We start from the raw sequence: 23,337 nt of genomic DNA on the forward strand, positions 1-23,337 counted from the left end.
ACTTTAATTGGATTAAATACTAATTTCCAACTAAAATTTAATTTTTATAAACAAGAAAAAACTCAAATTTGAATTTACAATATTTTAATTGACTAAGAAAACTGTCTATTTTATACAAACAACACCTTTCTCGCATTGAAACATTTAATTATTACACGACAAATGAAGCAGGAAGACTAGATTGATTTGTTGCCTGAGAAAATGGTCATTGCTCCTATGAAGCAAGTGGCGGCAGACTGTAGGGGATGTACTCTGCACAGTGCAATGCGGAGGCGTGGCCCAAAATCGGCGGCCCCGGGGGCCCAGAGGCCGAGGAGACGCTGTCCGAGCCGGTCGACTTTCCCGACAGCAGTTCGCCCATGAAGGAGATGTAGGTGATGGCCAGGCGCAGCGTCTCGATCCGCGACAGCCTCTTTTCGTAGGCGAAGGTGGGCACCTTTCGGCGCAGCTTGTCGAACGCCTCGTTCAGGTTGAACATGCGGCGCCGCTCGCGGATGTTGGCCGCGCGCCGCTGCGCCATCGTCGCCACTCGGCGCCGCGTCTTCTTTGACGTCGGGTGCGACGCGTTGTTGGCCGCCGACGAACTCGAACTGGTTGTGCACGATCTGCCGCCGTACCTGACCAAAGTTAGACAATTAATCAGAATTTTCATAATAAATATATATAGACGAGCCTCCGATTAGCCACACTAAAAATCAGATTTTTTATTTGTAAATATTGCTAAATTAAGAGAAAAGCAGTCTATTTATATATAGTCGTGAATTTCCAACCCAAAATATTGTTTTCCTCTTCTGTTCAGTCAGTTTTTACTATTTTCAGCTATACAAAGATCCGAGTTTATTGCAAATTAGACGTTTTCTCATCTTATTTAAGGGAGCCAAAAAGAAAATAAAACAAAATGCGATCAATTTAGGCAAGAAGAAACTTTTTTTGCTGTTTTTTTTATTAAATAAACTGTTTATGTTTGGTATGTTGAGTTTTTGGTTCTTTTCTGTTGATATCAAAGTGCTAAGATCAATGGACATAAAATTAAGGTCAGTAAAATGGAACTCCAATTTGAAAATGTACATCTTGAAATTTTTAGTTTCTGAGATTGCCATATTTAAGAGCGGAATAAATTATTTAGTTCGGTGAAGTCAAAATTTGGAATGGCATTTTGCCTGATTTTTGTATTTAAAAAAAAAAAACTAAAAAATGTGAAAATTGTTGATACGCCCAAATCTCAGCGTCAAATGATCGGATTTTCAAAAACTAGACCTCCTCTATAGATAGCCGATCGAAGGTTTTGTCCTTATTACACCCTCTGTTTGCACCCTAAACACGTTTAATTGTACAATTCGACAAAACCGGTAAAACCCGCAACTGTGGAAAAGTGTTTTTTTTTAGGTTAAATAGGGTCTAGTTTCAGTTAATACATTTTTCGAGATCTTCAGACCCCTGCCACAACAATACACTATTTTCTGGACTTGGCTCATGCCACTGAAAATTCTCTACTGAAAAATAAGACGCTCTCATAAAATTGTTGAAAAAGGTAGTTTTTTCCAGAAAAATGCTGAAGGGTCAAATTTCAAGCAGTTTTTGTTGGAAATGAATGCCTGAAAAAACGTTGATTATTCTCTTCGAAATACAACACTTTAAAACTAAGTTTTCGATAGTAAAAAGTACATCGATAAATTATTACCTGGGCGTTGAGGGTGTGTTGACGGCTCTTCCCCAAATATCACATGGCAAGCTGTGAAGACTAGGGTGTGGGGCTTGGTGGTGATGGTGGAACTGGTGGTGCGGGTGCGCCATCGGAAGAGATTCGCCCCACACGCTACTCCCATAAGATTGGTTGCCTCCTGCTTTGCAATTTCGAAAAATGAAACCCAGGTAGACAAACAAGATTGTGCGGTCAGGATTTTAAATTTTTAGTTTCGTACCTGAGGGTGCTGTGTTTGGTGGGTCTCCGGGCGCGGAAATCGCGGCGGCGGCGGCCGCTGCTGCCGCGACAGCCCCGTGGTAGGCGAGCTGCTCGGCGTAGTTCAGCTCCGAATTCAGCTCCCAAAGCGAGTCTGCAGCCGCTTGCTGTACAACCCCCGACATTGTCCCAGTGTGTCGGTGGAGGTTTTTTTAATCTGAAATTTTACAAAATTTAATTAGGGCTGAGAAAATGAGACGTTTATTACGGGAAATGGTTAACTTTTTTACTGTTGTTTGGTGCAAAGAAGACGGTTTTATAGACACGATTTTAGCCCAATTTAACGTTATTCAGCTACAATTTTGCATTTTACCAATGTTCTTGCTGAAACGTTGTTATAAATGTCATTTTCTTTACGAGCAGGGATGGTCCAAGAGCACGAAAAAATGTACGTTTTGAAATAGATATTGTTAAGCTAAATTATACAGTGGATCATTTTAATCCTTTACTGGCAGGGACTCGAGTCTGAAGTTATTCCAATTGTTCCCTCAAACAACCCTTCGAACATTCCTATGAATAAAATGTAAAGAAATCAAAGTGCAGTATATTGCAAAAAAATAAGGATCTTTAAAATAAATGCAATATTTCATATTTTTCAGTTAAAGTTGAATTAAGATAGTGTTGAAGGGTAGGATAGGGGGACCGTTGAAAGGACGCATGAATTGGCACCCAACCAACCCACTGAAAACGGTGACAAAAAGAAGAGCACCATTTGTATTCTCTTTGCCTCACAAATTTCCTTAAAAATTAAAAATGGCGAAAATTTATATTAGCGAAGCAAAATCATGCACTTATCTACAGATTTTGAGTAAATTTAGATGGTTTTAAACTCTTTTTATATGCTTTAGACGGGTTTCGCAGGTTTTAAGTATGATTCTAATGGCTTAAAATTGCAATATTCGTGCATGCTCATTGGATGGTCCCGCGTAACGATTGGAAGCTCAGAAAAAAATGTATATCGTCTAAATTTCACAGCACTAATTATAATTTAGATTCAAGTAGTTTCATGTCAGCAGTCATCATGCAAACAAAACATTGCTTATCAAGTTGTCACTTTAAAGGTTGTTAAAACTGGGATTCATCTACAAATATCTGCGATGGAATATTGCAACAGAGGAGGCGAGCAAATTCTAGAATTGTTGATTAGATAAAAAAAATCCCTTTTAAAACAATTTTGCATTCAGTAAAATCTCTAAAATTTTAAAATAGCTAAAAATCAAGTATAAATACCTCTGTCGGGATGGGGAGTACGGCGCGGTTCAGTTTGCAGGTTGATTTGGCGGCGGAGACAAGTGCGGCAGTGCGAGAGCGAGCACCCTTGCTCCGAACTAGGGGTGTGGCGTATTGCGAGGGTTTGCACTCTGGATTGGAGACAGGGGGTGCCACCCCGGCCAATCGCAACCATTGCAGGTGTCAACGGGCTCCCTTGCATGGCAAGCTCAATATTTTTGCAAAGGCATATTTTGGACCAAGTTGCCGAATCGATACACAAATATTCTACACGAACACTTTGAAATTTCAGATTGCTGATTTTTAACCTGCAGAATTTTTGTATTTATCTATTTATTTTTAATTACGTTTTGATCAAGAATTTTAAATAAGAGTGGAAACACACGAACTTGAATTAAATTTTGTTTCTAAGAATCATTTTTCTTCTTCTTTTTTTAATTGTGTTATTCAAACCTTTAATACTGGGATATGTTGATGTCGCTCCAGCATCAGAATCTCCAAAAATGTTGTTCATTTGAGAGGAATTTCTAGATATAAATGAGAAAAAACAATTTAAATTCTATTTAAAGTTCACTTTATTGCGAGACAAAATTAACTGTTACAAAAATACTTTTTAAATTTTTTAGTATTGCTTATTCTTCTAGTCCTAGGTCTAGTCCAAAAAGTATAGGAATTGTAATAATTATCCAATATGACGTGAACCGCAGACACTGTCGCATTGGTCCTGGTCTGTCAGAAAATGAGTTAATTACGTTTCGCAATCAATCAAAACCGCTATAGATGGAATGGAAATTGAATTTTCTGCAGTTCCCCGCGACGATTTTCCGCGTATGCGAATGAATGGGGTCAAAATATTGTTCTCTAATGCGCTAATCGGCGTGAAAAAGCGCATTGTCAAAACACAGCTGCAGCTGCGCTCGTTCTAAGCGCAGGACTAGATATTAAATGTCACTCACGAGGGAAAGTTGTTGCTCCTCTGCCCCGGCGTTCGCATTTCCATAATTCGGTTTGCGCGTGTAATTAAGTCAAAATCGGTCTGCACGGCGAGCAGTCACCCCTCCGCTCGCGACATTTATTTGTCCTTTGTCCAGATTATTGACGGCGGCAGAAAAGCAGCTGTGCACTGCAGGTGCACCGCGATCGCCCATGGAAAAATACAATAATACAAAATAAATCTCTTTGCATTTGCAGGGTCGATTTTGGACCAATAAAATGAATTTCAAACTTTTCTTAAGCATCCAAAAGAAATTTTCAAAAAAGATTTGAATGATAAAACCATTAGCTATAAAATATGTGCTTTTTTAAAGGCCCCCAGAATTGAACGATTGCCACCATTTTTTTAAACAATGGATTGAATTGGCGCCAGGTTTTATCAATTATAAAAACATTTATTCCCTCACAATTATACAAGACAACAATTATTTTATGCAATAAAAATGGTGTCATTCGTTCCCTCCAGGGGGCCTTTAAAGAAATTTAATTCTGAGATGCATTTTGATTCATGAAAATTAAATCTATTCAAATTCAAATCAATTTAAAAATATGAAATAAAATACAAGGTTTCTTTTCAAAAAGAGGTTTCATTCTTTATAATCTATGTTTTCTGAAACTATCCATAGTTCGAAATAAAAGTAGATTTGTTTAAATAATAAGAACTTTCGAAACATGATACTTGTGAGAAGAAAGATGAAAAATCAAGGGCGTGATGTCACAAAATGTTATCCTTTTTAATTCCATGCGATTTGTTTAAATGCCGCGGTGAGCGGATTAAAATTGACTCTCACGAGAGTCAATTTCGCGTGTAGCGCTTATTTTTAATCCGAAGTGTCCACACACGCGCGACTTATACCAATTCAATGAAGTGGTGACGCGCGCCGGCTGACAAAAAGGGAGCGAGATGCGCGCAGTGAATTGAAATTTTCTGCGTGCGGGAGAATTCGTTCCAGCCTCACGCCCCTTGCTCAGATTTCGGGGTAATGAGGGGCTGCACATGGCTCTAATTGCGCTGGCCCTCCCCTTGTCTCTCGCAATATATCAATTTTTCCGAATTTATTAAAGCTCTCGCGAAGGCACGCAGTGTCTGATGTTGCACTTGTGCACCTCCTGGAAACAGAAAAAGTCAAAAATCAAATTGAAATCAAAGGCATTCTGAGTTGTATGTATTGTAATGTTAATTTAATAAAATATACATATTTTATAAAAATGTAATTCAATAAAATAAAAGTATTAAAATTTGTAAATATGCGGATAGGAACTTCTATTTCTGTACCGTTGTATATATGCAAATAAATATAGTTAAACAAGCCTTGTGTGGAAATTTCAGACTGGTGACCAATTTTGTTTTAAAAATTCCTTTTTGATTTTTTCGAGACTCCGAAAAACACGAATTTGTTTTACTTTTCAAATATTTACAACTCCAAATCTCGAGTTATAACTATCAGAATTGCAAAAACTACCCACGGTTAGACTCGTCTCGACCTACCCTGACCAGCCAAAGGGTTTAGCGAGTGCTTATCCTTCATCACCCCTTTCAAATTCCTGCCACAATATTAATAGCAAAACTGTACTATACTACAAGAATGCTTAATCTAAAAAAAAAATCAAAATTACCTCCCCATACCTTATTTCTAAATTTAAATATATATGAATTCTAAAACTATTTTATATGTAAATTAAGTGCAAAAGAAATTCGGCTTTATAAATTTTCCGGCCTCCTGTAGCTCCTGTGGCTGTGCAGCAATGCTAGAAAACCCTAATTACCTCTTATACCCTTTACATAGAGGTAAAAATAAAAATAAAAATATTAGAAGCAGATATTTGATCGAATTTAGACTAGTATGTTTTTGTTACGGGGGAAGAAAAGAGGCAAATTTGGGGTTAAGTCGTCGATCATCTCCACCTCCAAAATCCATCGGCTGTCTAGGGAAGGTTGAGACGATTCGAACGGCGTGCAGTTTTTGTAATTCTGACATTCTGACTCTTAGAACCCGAGATATGGACTATTTGGAGGTGCAAATATCCGTGTGAAAAATGAAATGTTGAAAACAATCGTGATTCTTCGGGGTTTGCAGTTTAATTTCTTAGAAACTAAAAATAATACGAATCAAAAATGGCCACACAAGTTCACAAATGTCACGAAACAATTTAAGAGCCCATCTTAAAAACCAAAATCCAAATTTCATTTTTCTAATTCAATTTTTTTTTAAAAATATATTCTGATCTAATACAAGTGGCTTGCGCCCCTTAGGCCCTTCGGGCAACCTTCCATCGAGGCGGCGAAATTGACCAAATTTTAAGAATCAAATATAAGAGACGGCGCCGGTTAAACCGCAGAAAAACGGTACGGGGCCAGATCTCAGGTCGCGCGTGACAGGAAATGGTCAAAATCGTCCCCAAATAGGTGAAAAATCATTAAAACCCGGTCTGGTAGCGGATCTCAGGTCAGGCTACCCTGAAAAAGGTAGTTTGGGTATCCAAGGTAAAATTCGAATTAAACACCTGTCCAATGAGGGGTCGTGGACAACGATTGGATGAACGGCCGAATTTTAACAAAAATATTTTATTTTGCTGTTATTGTAGAAACCAATCAGTTTTTACCATTTTCTTGAATTTGATAAGAACACTTTGACACTGTGCCAAGCCGCCAAAGCAAAAACTAGCGATGAACCTGTGATTTAAAGAGGAATGATACTGGAAAAGCCTGGAAAATGCTTGTTGCCAAGGCATAAACTCATCCCTTAGGATTCAGTTAAAGCTTAAATTGACCTAAGGAGCGCTGTAATTTTTTGAGAAAATTGGCTGGAAAGTTACCGTGCTTTTCAAATGGTAATGGCTGTCTCCTTACTTGAAATCCGATTTAATTTCAAAACCAAGAGTTTCCCCAATAAGTGGCATACACCGTTGAACCGATCTCGACGAGAGGAATCGGATAATATGCCGAGAAAATATGTTCAAGCACTGTAAATTTTGGAGAAAATTGGCAAAATTTGAATTTTTACTGTAGGAAGGTCATTTTTTATTATTGCAAATTGTTGAACAAATTGTTTATCGGTCAATTGTTTAAGGCATCCAACAATTTAAATAGTTTTCAATTGTTGCCCAGTATCATTCCACTTTAATTGTTGTATATGTCTGTTGTTGTGCACTTGTGGTGTCTAATAAATATCTCATCATTTTGCTGTTATTTTCTTTTAAAAATACCGAATTAATTATCAATAACCTTTGAGTGAAAACCATCATAATCAGCTATTTCGAATATTAAATTAAACAACTTCCTTAATTACAAACTAATTGTTAGTTGATATCTCGAATGTGTTTGGTTTATTTCCACAAATTGTGTGAAAGCGGATTGAAGAGCCATCTGCAGTGGTGGCTGCCTACCAGCGCAGGGGCTGGGGCAGGGGCAGCGGAGGGTGCGATTGACGTCAGGCTGGCTGTGGCTGGCTGGCGACCGCGCGCGTCCTGCGGATCAATAGCCGCGCGTGCCACGCAGACACCGCGCGACGCGACTCGTGCCACGTGACCGGCGGGCGTGCGCCCTTCTCCGCGCACTATTGGCGAACGGATGGGCCTTCCTGCCCGGCTACCTGCCTTCTGCCTCTGCGTGAGTGATACAGAGCACTGCTGGCGGGCGGCTGTACGTGGACCACATCCTCGATCGGCCGCCACAGGTGTCCGCCCTGCTGCTGCTGACACACTTGTTCCACTCCGACTGCATTAGAGGTATTTTTTAATTTCAAATTTATTTCCAGCTTTTGCTTTTTGCCGGGATATTCGGTGTGATAGATATTTTTATCAATGTGTGAAGCCGCAAGCAGGGCAAAACAAATATCGGCTGATAGCGGCGAGATTCATGGCGTCGCAATTCGCAATAATAGCCAACTGGGAAAATAAGTACAGCACATTGCAGATTTAATTCACTTATTAAACCTGTTTTTCTTCGTAGCCTGTTGCTTTAGTGCTCACTAGATTTGCTTGAATGATATATCGTTAATATAGAACATTAACCAAAATTGACGTATAATTTAATTGCACACCATCATTAGCATAAAATCTGTCACTCGTCACAAGCCTTAAAAGGGACAAAAAAACTGTATCAATTAACATCAAAATTATGCAGCGAAAACATAAAATAGCGTATATGATTGATTTTTTTACTATTAAATTTGTCATGCTTGGGTGTAGTTTGTAGTGGAAAGTGGAAAGTATATTTATTTTTTATCTGTTTGTGGGTTTTTTGGAGAGGAAAATTAAGTTGTTGGGAAATACATTCTTCCATTGAGTCTATAACGATTTACGTCTGGTGTCCCTGTGTGGAACAATACAGGAAATACCACAGAGAAGAATTCCAGTCGCCACCAACCAACCACACATCCAAATACCTCGTGACTTTTTAAATTATTTTTCCACTTGTTAAGTTTTCGACTAGGCGATTGATTACTTTTTTCTGTCGTTCCAATGGTTGAATGAGCAAAAATGATGAAATTTTCAACCTCTTAAAACCGTCCAAATGAGGTGAGATAAAAATGAACAAAAAATCGTAATAGTTCAAAATATTCACTTTTCGACTGTGGGGTTGAAAGTAGGTTGCTTTTAGCACCGCAAAAACCATTCAGCTCACCAGCGGAAGTCAAGCCAAGTCGAACGGTGTGCAGTTTTTACCTTTCTGACCCTTTGAACCCGAGATTTGGTGCTCACAAAATTCATAAATATACGAAAAATTTGTTTTTATTTATAAATTCAAATTTTCATTTCTAGAAAACGAAGCTGAAAACCACCTTGAAATTTTCACGCAAGTTCACACGTACCCTGAGACCACTTTTTAGGGGCGTTTCGGATTTTCAAAGTTTAGCGTTGGTTTCAAAATACAAAAAAAAACGCCCAGAAATGATTAAAAATGAGCCTTGGTGAACCTTGACCTTGACCGATGACCTCAAGTTTGGTATTCATTCGATCGGGCCTGACGAGAGGAGTTAAACGCGCACCTTAACTTTTAAATTGAACCAACTTAAAAGTAGTTATTTCCAGAAATGTCACATATTTTTTATTACTGATTTTAGTGAATTACATCAGATTATCTTGACACCATTAAAACCATTCAGTCAATATAAAAAGACAACAAAAATCATAATTAAACTGGTACATGTATCAATAACAAGTTTTGCAGCAGCCTTATATATGTACAACTTCCCCGCGTTTCTATTTCTGAGAGCGCTCCTCTCGACCTCGACTAACGTTATAGCGAGAAAGTGCATCAGGGATCAGGGCAGTTCATAGCGCCGCTCGCTCACCTAAGGTTTTAATAACACCCCAATTTGAGCGTCGTAGCAACGAGTTGTATGATATTATCCCTGCCAATGAGATCCGACTGAAAAAAATAAGTAAGTTTGACTTATTTTAAAAATAAGTATAATATATAATCTCTATTACGTAACTCTCCGAAATGCACTCGCTCATATGTGGCATTGGTAATTAATTGTGCGAGGACGCGGCTCATTAGGTCGGGACGTTCTAAGGGCTGCTTCAGGGTGCATAAGACCGGCCGATCGAAGCTTAAACAAATAGTTTGTGTCAATCTATCGCAATGCATCTTGCGGTTATGCAACCAAAATTTTGGCCACGGCCAACAGGTTGCCTAACTGGCCCCACTGCAGGCGCTTGGCGCTTCTTCTTGCCAGCTGGTCGAGCGAGAAACGTAAACAAATAACTAACACGCACGGCCAGAATTCTCACACGCGTCTCACAAGTCACAATCAGCATACACCTGAGTACCTGATTTTCGGGGCTATTTCACGATTCGGACAATATTTTTCCGCTTGTCATGGGTGGCTAGAAGGAATTGGCTCAAACATTTACTGAAAAAGCAGTGCGGAAAAATGGGGGACAACCTTTTAGACGCTGAGCATGAGCAACCCTTACTGGTGCATATCAATTTCCAACAATATTTTTCTGATTTTAATTGTTAATGTGCGTGCATTGTTCAGATCAACCGGAGCGGCTCAGAGGACGAGGAGGAAATTTTGGACACCCGCACCGGCGAGAGCTTTGCAGGAAGAAGGATGGACAGCAGCGGGACAGTCGGCACCGACCCCAGGGACCTCGAAGGCTTCTCACTCTTCTACTGGCTGGCTCAGGGACTCGGCGCCCTGATCATGGTGCTCGTCGTTCTCTGGACGTCCAACTACAGAGGCGGATTCGCGTGGTCCTCCAACCCAGCGCTCGAGTTCAATTGGCACCCAGTCCTAATGTCTCTCGGCATGATCTTCATCTACGCTAATGGTAAATCCGATTTTTTTCCGCAAATTTACTTCAATTTAAAGAACCTTTTTTAAAAATCGTTTGTATTAGTTTGCTTGAAATACTCTAAAAAGTAAATGTCTGAGAAATTCTGCTCCAAAGAAAACCGGCGAGAATTGTCTCCTTATTGTAATATTGCGATTTATTTCGTCACGAGGGAAATATAGCACACCCCTGAATAAATCGCTACGAGAGGAATTGAAATCAAGTCAAAAAATTATTTTTCAGGGAATTTGTCAGAATTTTAAATTTAACTGTTCCTCATTCCTGATTTTACTGTTGCAAATTTTGCAAACAATTAACTCCCTGCAAACAAAGCTTTACTTTAAAGAGGAATGATACTGGAAAAGCCTGGAAAATGCTTGTTGCCAATGCATAAACTCGTCCCTTAGGATTCAGTTAAAGCCTAAATTGACCTAAAGATCGCTGTAATTTTTTGAGAAAATTGGCTGGAAGGTTACCGTGCTTTTCAAATGGAAATGGCTGTCTCCTTACTTGAAATCCGATTTAGTTTCAAAACCATGAGTTTCCCCAATAAGTGGCAAACACCGTTGGACAGATCTCGACGAGAGGAATCGGAATATGCCAAGAAAATATGTTCGAGCACTCGAAATTTTGGAGAAAATTGGCAAAATTTGAATTTTTACTGTAGGAAGGTCATTTTTTTATTATAGCAAATTGTTGAACAAATTGTTTATCGGTCAATTGTTTAAGGCATCCAACAATTTAAATAATTTTCAATTGTTGCCCAGTATCATTCCACTTTAAAGGACATTGTATGTTAAAATAAATAAAATTTGATAACGTTAAGCTAGGAATTCTGAGAATCATTCTTTGCTAATTGTTTGGTTTAAATTGTTGCATATTAAATAAAAATGAACATCTACTTTAAAAATTGTCGCATCCTGAGCAGTCACAATATGGCCGCTCTCTTTGCCCAGCGCCTAAACCGAACTACGCCACTATGATTTTTAGAATTTAGAACTGAAAATATTAATTTTAATTTTCCTTTGATTGAAAAAGAATTTTAGCCAAGCATGACTCTATTTATTTACGTAACAGACACTAAAAATACAAAAAATAATTTCGCAGGAATAATGACTTTCCGGTACATGAGGTACCATCGGAAAAGACAGCTGAAACTGGTGCACGCGTGCTGCCACGTGGCGACCTTCCTGCTGACGGTTGTCGGCCTGTGCGCCGTCTTCGACTCGCACAACCTGGCCAACCCTCCGATCCCGAACCTGTACACGTTGCACAGCTGGGTTGGGCTCACTGCCGTCATCCTCTTCTGCTGCCAGGTTTCGAATCAACGCTTTAAAACTATATTGTTGTTAAATTTAAATTCTTGGCAGTTTGTTGTCGGATTCGCTAGCTTCCTGTACCCCGGCGCCAAACAATCGCTCAGGACTGCCCTGATGCCCGTGCACCGATACTTTGGAATGCTTGGATTTCTACTGGCTATCGCAGCTGCTCTCATGGGACTCTTGGAAAAAGCCATTTTTGCTCTGTAATTATACTGATTTTCCCCTCATTGCCATATTTAAATCCTCATTTTTCAGGCCTAATTACAAAGAATTGCCAGGCGAGGGCATGCTGATTAACTGCATTGGCGCGCTGATGGTCGTGTTCGCGGCCGTCGTCATCTTCGTCGTGTCCAATCACGGATACAGGCGCGTCCCGATGGCCGAGGACGAGACTCTCCTCACGGCCGAGTCACAGTTGGGATAAACTCACTTCCTTCGACCTAGAGAGCTTACCAAGCTCTCTAACTCGACCCAAATGGGTGCATTCGGTTCGCCCTCCTTCCTTTTTAACTTTGTTGTGATTTAGTTTTAATTTTAGGAGAGATGACGAGATCAGGGTTCTATTTGCGTTATTGCAAAATCGTTAAATTCATGGAAATAAATTAAGACTGTGGCAGGTCTCGAAATATTTTTGTGGGAGTATATACATATTTATCAAAATGTTGTAATTGAACAGGAATTTCTGTGTCTATTGACCTGCAAACGCTTGGTGAAGTGTTGCATTTAGCTAGAGTCTCAATTTGAAGTTGGTGCTACACCAAGCGACTTAAATGTCAAAAGATAACTAAAAATTGTTAACCATATCTTATTAAAGTAACGTCTGCAGCACAAATAACAAAGGCCACGCTTTTATTATGAATCAAGATTTATTTATGAAAGAAAAAATGCAATTTAACAGCAGAAGAGAATTTGGTCCGAGGAGATTTTGCATCCTCTGGTGAATTTGTTGAACGGGGTGATAGGGTTGCAGAACCTGCGGATGGCTTCCCTGATGTCGTGAGGGGTCAGAGGCTGCACGAATTCAACCTTGCTGCTCGACGGTGCGTCGTATCTCGGATCCTACAACACAATTCGAGATTATTTCCGTGTTTTCCAAGGCGGTGTTGACCATTGGTACTAGCTAGCACCAAAGGAAGGGAGATACGATAAAATCAAGTCCAGAAACAGGTTTTTTTAAAGACACTCCAAGAACACTCAGTTCTGAGTAAGAGTTGATTTAACTCAAAAATTCCAACCCCCAGGAAGCAGGGGGTGAGTCTCAACCCCTGACCATGACCTCGAAAAGTCAAATTATTAATTTAAAAATTAATACCCTCTCAAAATCTGCACAAAATAACCAGATTTAAAAAATTCTCACTGTTCAGTGTGCAATAACATGTTTTTCCAACTTTGGATTAGATTTAGAAAAAAAACTTACGTGGGGCTTGAAAATTGTCATTGGAGTGTAGAGCGAGGGGGGCAGCAGTCTGTTCATGGGATTGGTGATGGAGGCTGTGCTGTCCCTTCGAATGTGCAAGGCAAAGTCGACGAGCTGGCAGAGCGTTTCATGGGCGAGATATCCGAGCAGCTCCATGTGCACGCCGTGGCCGAGCGGCAGCTGCGGTTGCGACTGGTCGCCCAGGAAGTTTCCGTCCTTGAAGATCCACTCCCTGAGTTTGAGGGTGTTGTTGTTGTTGCTCTGCGTGAAGGTGACGCTCCTGGCCTGCGAGTAGTTGATGTAGTCGTCGGTGCTCATGGCGCTGGTCATCTCGTCGGCGCGCCGCATGCGCTCCTCCTTGACTTCGTCCACGACCAAATCGCTGTCCACCCAGGCCATCAGCTGGCCCGTGAAGTCCATCGAGAGCAGCAAGTCTTTGCACAGCTGCCGCCGCTTGCCCGAGGACGCCACCTTCTTCTCGATGTTGCCCACCAGATCGGTGTATATGTTGCATTTAGTGTCGCTGAAACACAGAAACTTGACCGCCCTGCGCAGCTTGTATTTGTCTTTGCGCATCAGGAAGAGCATGTCCTCCGGCCGGATGTACTTGGCCTCCCGCAGCTCGGCCACATCCTGCGCCTTCAGCAGCAGCAGCACCATCTGCCTGTGCACCACCTCCTCGATCAGGTGAGCCGTCTCCACCAGTGGAGACCGACTGTCACCGCACGCGTACATCATCCTTTGGATTTCTGCAAGACAAATTTTTATTTAGACATTCTATCTCTCAACTAAGCTGGAAAAAAATCAGACCTGTCTCGAAATAGTACGTTTTCCCTTCTGCTTGATTCATGATTTGGCTGATTTTAGTAAATGATAGGATCGCTCTGCGTCGGCAGCACGCCGAAACGCTTCTTGATCAAAAGCCTCTGCTCCGAGAACTTGTCTTCAGGGGTGAAGCGGGCAGGATGAGCAGAAATTGTAGGCACTTCCTCGCCGTTAATCACCACAGTTTGCTGCATGGTACAAAGAATGAAAATTTATTTACATAATTACCCCTATTAGAACGCAATGCAACCCACCTTGAGAGTGTAGACGCGTTCGCCCTTCTCGTTCGTGTAGTACCTCAGGAGCATGGCTAGACAGAAATATGTGTAAAGGCAGAAAATTCGTCTTCTAGACACAAACAACGTGCATGTGCATGAATACAGTGTTATTGTTTGTTAGTTGCTTTTCTTTCCACAAAGCGTCATGCTCTGATCATTCGCAGTCTCATGTGATTGGTTCTTGCCTTTGTTTCGTCACTCCCCCTCTGCTGAGGGGCACACTGACTCTTGATGTTGATGTGGGCTGCCAACCTCCGGGTGTCGACCGGAGAACGGAGAGCTCCAGGTTTGGGGTAAACCCTATCGTAAATTTACTAGCTCACTGCTGCTGCTTGTTGGAAATTATTAGTGATTAGTTGATTAGTGTGAATCGAGCGTGTACTCCCTCCCTGACCCCTTTCAAAACAAGAAAACATACCAGTCCAGTGTTACGTTGGTAGTTTTGCGCCCCCTCTCTCCAAATCGCGGGAGCGGGAGGTGCCGTTGACTTGGCAACACCGCTCCTCCTGCCTATTATATTTTTCGATCGTCATTTGGGTGACACAAATTTTAGTCCGCGAGCGATCAGACTCGGAGGTGTGATGGGGAATTTGTGCTCTTGCTGCAAAAAACAGGTGAATATTTTCCAGACCATTCCAGACCGAACCCTGGCATGCATTTAATTCGGAAAATTTTAAATCAATTCTCCTGCCAGCGAGTGAGCCGCTCGTTTGACGTTCGCGGCGGGCTGGACTGAACACCGCCCTGTTGCATTCTAGAGATGAGAAGATGTTTTTCAATTATTTTGGCACTCTGCCAAACCACCGACTATTTTTTTGCTCTGCCAAATCTGTTCGGAATCCAATCTACGTGAGAAAAGGAATTTTTGCGTCACGTCTGCCATTGTCGGCGCGAATGAATGGCGGGGATGTTGCAACCCTTGAGGGTTTGTTGTTTGTTTGCGTTTGACTCTTTAAAGGACGTTTGATTCGCCAGGACGAGTTGTTGCTCTGGCCAGAGGTGACGGAGGTCACATTCCATACGGTGCTCGCTGTTGGAGCCCTTTAATCTTTAAAATACATATTGAAAATTTGAATAGCCGATTCGTGCACTTAAACACCACTAACGGAATGTTGCACGATCGATTCCATAACAGTAGCAAAGCAAGCAACACCTTTCCTATTTTGGGAGTAAAAAATTGGGTCATTTGGGCCAAATCCATTTATGTACCGGAGAAATTTTTACCGATAGAATTTGGTTGGACCGTCAACGTATATAGCAGCGACGAAATTATTTAAAAATCGGGTTAAATTTCTTTATTTGGCCTCAGAAAATTAATTAATATATTTTTAACTAGCCGAGCACAGGTGATTTCTTGAGCTAGATGAGAAGTCGTGTCAGTCGTGTGTCATTGCAGCTCTTCTTGGATATCGAAAGCACGACTCTGCGGTTTAGAAACGGTTCACAATATTGTTGTGGTTTCCACTTTGGCATTGACTGGTCTTATATGGAGCGTGATTTTGAATGTGAGCGTGCACACGAATGCGGGCAAGGAATTTTCAACACGGGTGCAGTGCAGCTGAGCATGAATTAAAATTTAATTGCGTTGAAACAGTGTCGCTTCGAAGAGTTGAGTCATTCTTACCTTGCAGCTCTAATTTATTCTGCCTGTCTGTGCTGCTAGTAATTAATTGCTTTTAGCGATTTCATCAGTAAAGGGCAAAGTAATTAAAGTGGCCTTTTTTTAAATTGATTTCATTATTTGAAGTTTCAAAGTTTGGTGCAACGCTCTCAAAAAATGACTCAGCCTAAAGAAACAGCTATCAGCTTTCGTTAAACGTCAGCTCGAAAGAGTTACAAAATAAGTCAGTTTTGAAACAACAAGAAGTCAACTCTAAAACGTAAAAACCAGCTGTAAAATGCGTTTTAAATTTTTTCTTATCAGTATTTGATAAACTCACGGAACAAATTTTAAATGTCAAAATACATTTTTTTGTAAATTGAGTGCTAAATAAAATATAACGGATTTTAAAAAGCTGATAAAAAAATACAAAATTTAAGCGATGAATGAAGCTCTTCTTCAATTAGATTTTTTTTCGAATCAGGTTCTCTTGCTGCCCGTAAATAAGCACTCACTGTCAAAACAGGCCCGACTGCTTGAGTGACATGACAGGTCGTGAGATTATTGATCGACAAGCAAAAAGCAAATAGCATCGAGAGCCGGTGTTGTAGCGCGCGAGGAATTAAAAGCGATCTGTGGGCGATCGCAGTCAGTGTCACGTCTATTTATAGCTGAAAATGCCGCTGTGATGGAGAGCAAAGCAAAAGCAAAAGCGAGAGTACATGCAATGCTGAGCCTTGAACCAGGCGGGCGGACGGGCTGCTGCTGCTGCTGGCTCTTCGCGATGATCTAATCAAGAGAGCCGCCAGCCGACCGGCCGAGAGACCAACGATCAGCTCTCTCGCGGCTATTTCTGACGGAGCACCGCTAAATAAACAGCCGGTCAATATTTGTGTCTCGATGCCAAAGCAGAAGCACGCTGTCTGCTTTGCTGCCGTACGATGCACCCACCCGCCTCTCATCTCATTTGCGTCGCCCCAGACGGCCTTCACACTACTTGCTTTTCCGCGTCTCTGCGCCTCATTTCAACCACCGGCCTATGCCACTGAATTCCTCGTTCCAACACTGATTTTTGTCTCACAAACGAAACGAAATTGACACCAGAAAACGAATTCAAATTTTGTCAACGCCAAATGTAAGGCTCTAATCATCAGAATTGCAAAAACTGCACACCGTTAGACTCGTCTCGACCTCCTCTGACCAGCTGAAACGTTAAGAGGGTGCTCACCCCTTTCCACCCCTGGCTTTAATTTTTAAAGCAATAATTTACTAAAAAGTAAATTTCTCAAAATTATTTAAAACTACTCAACATTACCACCCCAAACCATTTGAAAAAATTAAAAGTAAATATTTTATGTAAGTGCAAAATAATAAAATTTCCAGTTTAATGGAGATGAAACATATCAATTTTGGGGTGAAGGGAGAGCATCCCTTAACCCTTCAGCTGGTCAGGGGAGGTCGAGACAAGTCTAACGGTGGGTAGATTTTGCAATTCTGATAATAAGAAACCGAAGATTGTGTGTTAAAAAATTATGAAAAACACGAAAAAGTCTAATAATTCGTGTTTTTCGAGCTCTGAGGTGGAATCTCTCGAAAACAATAAATAACATCAATCAGAAATTTTCGCTTCTGTTTCAAGTTCCAAATTATCACGGGAAACTTTAAAACACATTTTCAAAATTCCAAAGTAAAGAGTTCATTTCCAAAATTTTAATTAGAAACTAAAATTAACAGTTGTGAACCTTGACGTCAAATTTGGTGTTAATTCGATCAGGCTTGGTTAGAGGAGTCCAAAGCAAACCTCATTTTTTTTAATTACACCATTTGGAAATAAGATACTGAAGTATCAGTTTTCCAAAATCCCGTAAAACAAATAATATTGTGTTTTCTAGTGTAAATTTCGTCGTATTTGCTAATTTTTCCTCTGACTCGTGACATCTCGTCCTATCTTTTAATATTTAAAATCTAAATAGCATTATTAAAATTAAATCACATCTCACTCGTCCCAATTTTTTTTAATAACATTTTCAGGGAAAGGACCCGCCCAAAGATGGGAAGGGGGAGGACAAATCATCAAACGAGAAGAAACCTGATGGCATGGAGATCCCGAGCATAGCCGACGAGGAGCTGCAGTACATCGACGAGGAGCCGCCGAACGAGAGCAAGAAGCAACCCGAGGTAGTTTAATTCTCTTGAGGAGTCAGTCGAGGCTTAATTTTGGTTGTTAACACGTTAGTAATGCACCGAGCAGGTCATCCCCGACGCCATCACACTCTCCTCCATGTGTAATTACTACGCCATTATGGACTGCACGCCTGCAACTGTGAAGAAAGCATTGGACGTCGATGAACGCCTGCCAGAATTTGTGTCGCCCGGTGCTTGGGACTCGAGGTGATGCAGCCACGACTAGGCGCAGCTGTCAAATTCAGCCACGGTGCTTTCACGACTCACCCCGACACCCACTCATCCATCTCTCATTCATCCATTCGCTTCAACCTGTTTGTCGATACAATGTTGTCTGCGAGCCAGACAAAGCACGCAGCTATATGCATGTACCAAGCTAATTGTCCTATATTTTACAACAACTACGTGTACAACTATTATACATATATAATTTTTAAACTCGCGCGCGGTGTTTTAATACTCGTCTCTTCGTCTCGCCTCAAGACTAACTGCATTTATTTTTAAACACACACAAGTCTCACCTACAACCTACAAGCAATAAAGAATAAATTCGTATTTGCTTCTATCAAAACGGACAATTTGTGGACCTGGTTCAAGAAAAATCCTTATTGCCAAGCACCTGCCTTCGATTTAGCAGCAGATAGACGAACGGAAGATAAAACATTTAGGCTGCTTGCCTTTCAAATTTTAAAGAAACATTTTTGGCATTTATCAGTGCTGTTATAGAAAACCAATTGATTGGGTTCTTTGAGATCTTATATTAAGAACTGTTCTCATCTTGTAAGCTTAAAGAATTGATGTTTACCACTAATAAATCCTAAATTAAATAGAAATGCATCAGTTAATTTATTTGACAACAATTGTTCATCGACCCATGTTTTGTAGCAACTTGAGAATAAAGCTTCCCAACTCCTCGTCCTCGTTTGTCCAAGAGACGAGAATATTTTTCTTGTCATTCTCAGAGCAGTCGACGTTGACCATTACTGATTCCACATTGATGGCGCCGTCGGTCAGGTGCACGTTAAAATCGTCCAGGTGACTGAAATAAAAAAATAAATAATTAGTAAAAATGACAAATTCAAAAGCGTGTATTAGATTCTTGTTCAAAGGGACACCATACTGGTGTGTGAGGTGTCGAAATAACCAAGTTCGCCAGTACATCTGGAGAAATAAGGTCTTCTGAGTTAAAATAAAATAAGAACATCTCCTTTTCATGGCCCGTTTCTCCGATTTTCTGACCACCTTTGTTATTTCGACCTGCCGGTATATTAGCCAATACTAACCTTTTAATCATTTGGTACAATTTATCAGTGGTTTTGCTGGAGGGGCCGGCATCGTCGACAGTGATTGTGGATGAAAAGCGCAGCACATGCCGCGCAATGCCTGCTTCTCTGCAGGCTTGCTCCACATCCATGAGGCACATTGTGCTCGCCTGCAATAGTAATTGACTCAATAAAATTGGCTCAATTGAAAGGGAAGGCAATTTCCATACATTGTCTTTCATGACGAGGACGCCGTGCAAGAGCCGCTGCTTCTTTGGATCTGGCGGCTGCGAGTTGTACTGCTTGGCTTCTGATTTGAGCAGTGGCAGGTCAATGTCCACGGCGATCGACGGCACTGTATGAATCACGCTTGTTTCACCGTTCGACGGCGTGTAGCACTTCACCCCGAATTCCTTTGCCAAGGTTTTAATAGTGCCGATTAATTTTAGTAAACACTAACCTGCTGGATTTTCTCCTTCAAGAAATTCATCTTCTTGCCTTCTCCGTGCACCAGCATCACATTTTTCGGTTCGCAATACTGGATTAGCTGCATGATTCCCTTAGCGTCGGCGTGTGCCGAGAAAGACATGTACTGCCAGTTTGTCAGTTAATTCAAAAGTTTGCTATTGGAAATTAAATTTACCTCAACAGACATTTTCACTTCAACGAACTGCCTGTTTTCAAATTCAACTTTCTTGGCTCCATTCAGAATTTTGTGTCCAACAGTTCCAGCTACACAGTAGCCAGGCATAATAACCTGAAAAAATGTGCAATTTTGACTTTTTTGCTCAGACACGACATTTTGGGCACATCAGGGCTTTTCCTGAGCACCCTGGTTACTTCAAAAGGGTCAAATTGAACATAATCCGAAAGCTCTTGACTTGGCCGTTCCAACGGTGTGCAAATTTTTAAGATCAAATCAAAACAGAGCACGTCAGGTGCAGGTCAGGTATCATTTAAGTGGCTACAAATGGAAATTGAGATATTTCGTGGACTGCCCTGACGCCTGGGTTCGATTTCTTATCTGTTTTGATGTTAATTTCCCAGCATTTTACGACGGCAAAAATCATAAATATGATCAAGCGATTTTGATTTTCGCGGAATTCCCCCAACTCGAAAACTTTATTTTTCTACATCTAAATATCTTAAAAACCAAAATTTTCACCATCCTGAAAGTTCCTAGGCATGTTACATATTATGTACTAATGGCAGCATTTTATCAAATGCTTGGAATGTAATTAAATTGAACTACCTTAGAGATTTTCGAAATTTTACAATAAACTCAAAAATTAGAACTCTGGATATTCTCAATTTTGTATGCTACAAGATTTTCAAATATTTCATTTCGATTTTCCGAGAAAATGGTCACATATTTTCCAGTCAAACTGGTGCTCAACCAAAAGAAGAAAAATCTCGTTTCAGATTTGCATTAATTTAAAAACGGGGGTTTTAACCACAGAACCGCAGCCCTAGTCATTTTGGTGAACCCGTTGCCTAACTCACCATGTTGGTTTCAGATGGAGCCCACTTTTTGAAAATGGCCAACGAGAGACCAGCGTGCAGCATTCCAGGCGTGGCAAACACGACCATTGGCCCTTGATTGTCGATGTAGGACTTGTCAAACGGCTTGATGTGTTTGAAGTCAAACATGTTGCGCTGCACGAAGGTCTTGCGGATTTTCTGGTTTGTCCACGTGATGAACATCTTGTAATAGTTGTTTGCCTTCTCTGTCAGTCCGAGGGCGAAGTAGATTGGAGCTTTCAGGTTCATCCGCTCCCAGTAGGTTTCCAGCAGAATGCACAGTTCCTGCGCTCGGCCCAGGGCGAACACAGGGATCAGAACTTTTCCTCCTCGGTCCACACACTCGTGCACTTTTTTCAGAAAGTCTCGCTCTCTGAAATGAATGAATACTCAATTAATTTTTACCCTTGGAAAATGCTGGGAAGTCAGATTAAGCCATCAGAACAGGTAAGAAATCGAACCCTGGCGTCAGGGTAGCCCTCGAACGATCGATTTCCCATTTTAACCAACGTCTGTAGGCCCTGTTATGGTTCGAATTGAATGATTTGCACTACTTTTGAACGGGTATGACCCTTTAGAAGCCACCGGGATGCTCAGGAAACACCCTGACGTGCCTAACTGTGTGCAGAACTTGCAAATAATCGAACCAAAACCAAGCCCATCATACATGGGAATTGATGATATTGATCGCTTGAGGGCCACCCTGACGCCAGGATTCGATTTATCACCTGTTATAATGGTCTCTTGTAGAAAGACCTACCTGCATCTCTTTGAATCACGAATTGTTGTGGCATAGGTAGATTCGGTAATGAGCAAATCCGGCCTGCACTTGTCAATCCAAGCTGCGCCGAGATGCCTGTCTGGAGTCATGTTGTAATCACCCTGAAATTCAAGTTTTTTTTAAATTTAAAAGAAAATTAATTTAAAATGGTGCCGTGTTTACTGTGTACACGATGGACTGCGAGCCGACGGTGATTCTGAACATGGCTGCTCCCAGGACGTGTCCAGCATAATAGGCTTTGACCTCAAGGACCTGGTCCTTGCCAACCTTGAGGCTCTGATGCAGGGTCACGGCTGTCACTTTCTTCATGCAATCCTTGATGTGCTGCGAGGTGAAGAAGTTGCTTTCGCCTTTCCGTTCCACCGCAACTTTCCTCATGTCCTCCTGAAGACACGCATTATTGGATTATGTTGTCGCTCGCTTTCTTGTAAAGTGTTACCAAAAGAATTGGACAAATGGCCTTGGTTGGGTGGGTCATCAAAATCGGCCCAGAGTACCCGAACATTTCCGTGAGAAAAGGCAAAGCTCCACAGTGGTCTAGGTGAAAATGGGAAATGATGACGCAGTCCAAGAAGTTGTCCAATGGACCTTGCGGTGCGATGTACGTGAAGTCAGGAAAGCGACGCTGTAATTAATTGAGTAAAATTCAATCACACAAACCCGAGGTTGTTCTAAACATTAATTACCTCGTCATTATAGCCCATGTGCATTCCACAGTCCATCATCACGTTTTTGCCCCCAATTGAAATGAGAATGCAGCTTCTGCCAACGTCTTGGCCAGCTCCTGAGATGCAAAAATTGATTGTTAAACTAGTTATTAAATAAAATGACATTTTTTCAAATCGTTTCATACCTAAGGGAGTTATCTTGATATCCGGCATTGTTTTCCTTTGTTCTCTTCAACGTAATACAAAAGAACTTAAGTTCAATTTACACTGCTCTTCATAACACACGTTTTTATTAATTATCACGAGCTGAAATCCCGGCTAAAATCTTGTCACAGTGAGGTGAGAGAGAAACGCAGTAGCAGGACTAGCAGGTTTTGTTGTTGTTATTTTCTTGGGGGCGTGGTCGATAGCCTTTAGACAAAGTTGGCGGGAAAGAGGTGCGGCAGAGAGAGATTTCAGCGAATTCATCTAAATCGATTGTTTTATGTCACAAAAACAGTTTTTCGATTCAATCTGATTTAATCTCGCTTTTCCAAGAGTCAAATTTACAAAAAATGTATACTTCTTAACCCAAATTCATGTTTCTGTAGTTTCAGGATGAACACTAAAACGACTTAAACCTCCGTTGCGCAGTAAAGGTGCAATAAACAATAAAAAAATCGCAATTTTACATACGTTTATATGGTGCAAAAAGGGGGTTGAAGAGTTGGCACCCTTAGACTACCTCCGCTTTCTAGGAGAGGTTGAGATTAGTCTAGTGGTGTGTAGTTTTTGAAAATCTGACCATTATAAAACTGAAATTTGGAGTGTGAATGTGTGCAAACATTTTTGAAAACAAGAAAATGCATAAATTTTTTATTAAAGATTAAGGTCAAATACTGTTCTAATTTTTAACTTGTTTAACCTAATTTTTGGAGCTCTACAAGATGGTAATCTCAAAATTAAAAAAATATGGATGCATTCATGCTCAAATTTGAGTTTTATTTAAAAAATTCGATTTTAGTGAAC

The 23,337-nt window shown here is 40.9% G+C and overlaps 5 protein-coding genes across 9 annotated transcripts; 2 read left to right on the forward strand and 3 right to left on the reverse strand.

The window, feature by feature from the left end:
• Positions 1–156: 156 nt before the first annotated feature.
• LOC135936252 (protein Fer3-like) lies at positions 157–2,107 on the reverse strand. 2 transcript variants are annotated; one of them, XM_065479009.1, is made up of 3 exons: positions 1,923–2,107; positions 1,682–1,841; positions 157–617 (listed from the first exon to the last, which is right to left on the reverse strand). In XM_065479009.1, the coding sequence occupies exons 1-3, from the start codon at positions 2,083–2,085 to the stop codon at positions 215–217; spliced, it is 726 nt and encodes a 241-aa protein (XP_065335081.1). In that variant the 5' UTR covers positions 2,086–2,107; the 3' UTR covers positions 157–214. The 2 variants fall into 2 exon arrangements, with proteins under 2 accessions (XP_065335081.1, XP_065335079.1); XM_065479007.1 differs by having other exon boundaries at positions 1,682–1,844.
• Positions 2,108–7,730: 5,623 nt separating this feature from the next.
• Positions 7,731–12,632, forward strand: LOC135935221 (plasma membrane ascorbate-dependent reductase CYBRD1). 3 transcript variants are annotated; one of them, XM_065477375.1, is made up of 5 exons: positions 7,731–7,912; positions 10,174–10,468; positions 11,579–11,787; positions 11,842–11,996; positions 12,049–12,632. In XM_065477375.1, exons 2-5 carry the CDS (start codon positions 10,249–10,251, stop codon positions 12,215–12,217), a joined length of 753 nt encoding a protein of 250 aa, XP_065333447.1. In that variant the 5' UTR covers positions 7,731–7,912; positions 10,174–10,248; the 3' UTR covers positions 12,218–12,632. The 3 variants fall into 3 exon arrangements, with proteins under 3 accessions (XP_065333447.1, XP_065333448.1, XP_065333446.1); XM_065477376.1 differs by lacking the exon at positions 7,731–7,912 and adding an exon at positions 9,549–9,570; XM_065477374.1 differs by lacking the exon at positions 7,731–7,912 and adding an exon at positions 9,942–10,110.
• Positions 12,633–12,640: 8 nt separating this feature from the next.
• LOC135935220 (transcription initiation protein SPT3 homolog) lies at positions 12,641–14,212 on the reverse strand. The gene is made up of 3 exons (XM_065477373.1): positions 14,021–14,212; positions 13,211–13,959; positions 12,641–12,852 (listed from the first exon to the last, which is right to left on the reverse strand). The coding sequence occupies exons 1-3, from the start codon at positions 14,058–14,060 to the stop codon at positions 12,685–12,687; spliced, it is 957 nt and encodes a 318-aa protein (XP_065333445.1). The 5' UTR covers positions 14,061–14,212; the 3' UTR covers positions 12,641–12,684.
• A 563-nt stretch (positions 14,213–14,775) lies between these two features.
• On the forward strand, positions 14,776–18,930 carry LOC135935222 (uncharacterized). Of its 2 annotated transcripts, none has more exons than XM_065477377.1 (3): positions 14,776–14,927; positions 17,945–18,091; positions 18,165–18,930. In XM_065477377.1, the coding sequence occupies exons 1-3, from the start codon at positions 14,895–14,897 to the stop codon at positions 18,306–18,308; spliced, it is 324 nt and encodes a 107-aa protein (XP_065333449.1). In that variant the 5' UTR covers positions 14,776–14,894; the 3' UTR covers positions 18,309–18,930. The 2 variants fall into 2 exon arrangements, 1 of the variants encoding a protein (XP_065333449.1); XR_010574188.1 differs by having other exon boundaries at positions 14,777–14,927; positions 18,150–18,930.
• On the reverse strand, positions 18,920–22,705 carry IntS11 (integrator complex subunit 11). Its single transcript, XM_065477372.1, has 11 exons — positions 22,515–22,705; positions 22,348–22,445; positions 22,101–22,286; positions 21,824–22,045; positions 21,641–21,762; positions 20,863–21,253; positions 20,003–20,116; positions 19,820–19,951; positions 19,590–19,772; positions 19,381–19,529; positions 18,920–19,136 (listed from the first exon to the last, which is right to left on the reverse strand). Exons 1-11 carry the CDS (start codon positions 22,540–22,542, stop codon positions 18,962–18,964), a joined length of 1,800 nt encoding a protein of 599 aa, XP_065333444.1. The 5' UTR covers positions 22,543–22,705; the 3' UTR covers positions 18,920–18,961.
• Between the last annotated feature and the right edge of the window lie 632 nt (positions 22,706–23,337).

Source organism: Cloeon dipterum, chromosome 2, assembly GCF_949628265.1.
Source record: "Cloeon dipterum chromosome 2, ieCloDipt1.1, whole genome shotgun sequence".
Lineage (NCBI taxonomy): Eukaryota > Metazoa > Arthropoda > Insecta > Ephemeroptera > Baetidae > Cloeon > Cloeon dipterum.

What these genes read in the sequence shown, in the direction of transcription:
- LOC135935221 (XM_065477374.1), top strand. Translation starts at nt 10,066, where the DNA reads ATGGGGGACAACCTTTTAGACGCTGAGCATGAGCAACCCTTACTG. An exon ending in GATCTTCATCTACGCTAATG is followed by an intron (nt 10,469 to 11,578) that starts GTAAATCCGATT and finishes ATAATTTCGCAG; the next exon opens with GAATAATGACTTTCCGGTAC. An exon ending in TCATCCTCTTCTGCTGCCAG is followed by an intron (nt 11,788 to 11,841) that starts GTTTCGAATCAA and finishes AATTCTTGGCAG; the next exon opens with TTTGTTGTCGGATTCGCTAG.
- LOC135935220 (XM_065477373.1), bottom strand. Translation starts at nt 14,060, where the DNA reads ATGAATCAAGCAGAAGGGAAAACGTACTATTTCGAGACAG. An exon ending in AACGTACTATTTCGAGACAG is followed by an intron (nt 13,960 to 14,020) that starts GTCTGATTTTTT and finishes TTTGTCTTGCAG; the next exon opens with AAATCCAAAGGATGATGTAC. An exon ending in TGACAATTTTCAAGCCCCAC is followed by an intron (nt 12,853 to 13,210) that starts GTAAGTTTTTTT and finishes ATTGTGTTGTAG; the next exon opens with GATCCGAGATACGACGCACC.
- LOC135936252 (XM_065479007.1), bottom strand. Translation starts at nt 2,085, where the DNA reads ATGTCGGGGGTTGTACAGCAAGCGGCTGCAGACTCGCTTTGGGAGCTG. An exon ending in ACCAAACACAGCACCCTCAG is followed by an intron (nt 1,845 to 1,922) that starts GTACGAAACTAA and finishes GAAATTGCAAAG; the next exon opens with CAGGAGGCAACCAATCTTAT. An exon ending in AACACACCCTCAACGCCCAG is followed by an intron (nt 618 to 1,681) that starts GTAATAATTTAT and finishes AACTTTGGTCAG; the next exon opens with GTACGGCGGCAGATCGTGCA.
- IntS11 (XM_065477372.1), bottom strand. Translation starts at nt 22,542, where the DNA reads ATGCCGGATATCAAGATAACTCCCTTAG. An exon ending in TGAAGGAGAAAATCCAGCAG is followed by an intron (nt 19,773 to 19,819) that starts GTTAGTGTTTAC and finishes ACCTTGGCAAAG; the next exon opens with GAATTCGGGGTGAAGTGCTA. An exon ending in TTGTACCAAATGATTAAAAG is followed by an intron (nt 19,137 to 19,380) that starts GTTAGTATTGGC and finishes TTTTTATTTCAG; the next exon opens with TCACCTGGACGATTTTAACG.
- LOC135935222 (XM_065477377.1), top strand. Translation starts at nt 14,895, where the DNA reads ATGGGGAATTTGTGCTCTTGCTGCAAAAAACAG. An exon ending in GCTCTTGCTGCAAAAAACAG is followed by an intron (nt 14,928 to 17,944) that starts GTGAATATTTTC and finishes TAACATTTTCAG; the next exon opens with GGAAAGGACCCGCCCAAAGA. An exon ending in AGAGCAAGAAGCAACCCGAG is followed by an intron (nt 18,092 to 18,164) that starts GTAGTTTAATTC and finishes TGCACCGAGCAG; the next exon opens with GTCATCCCCGACGCCATCAC.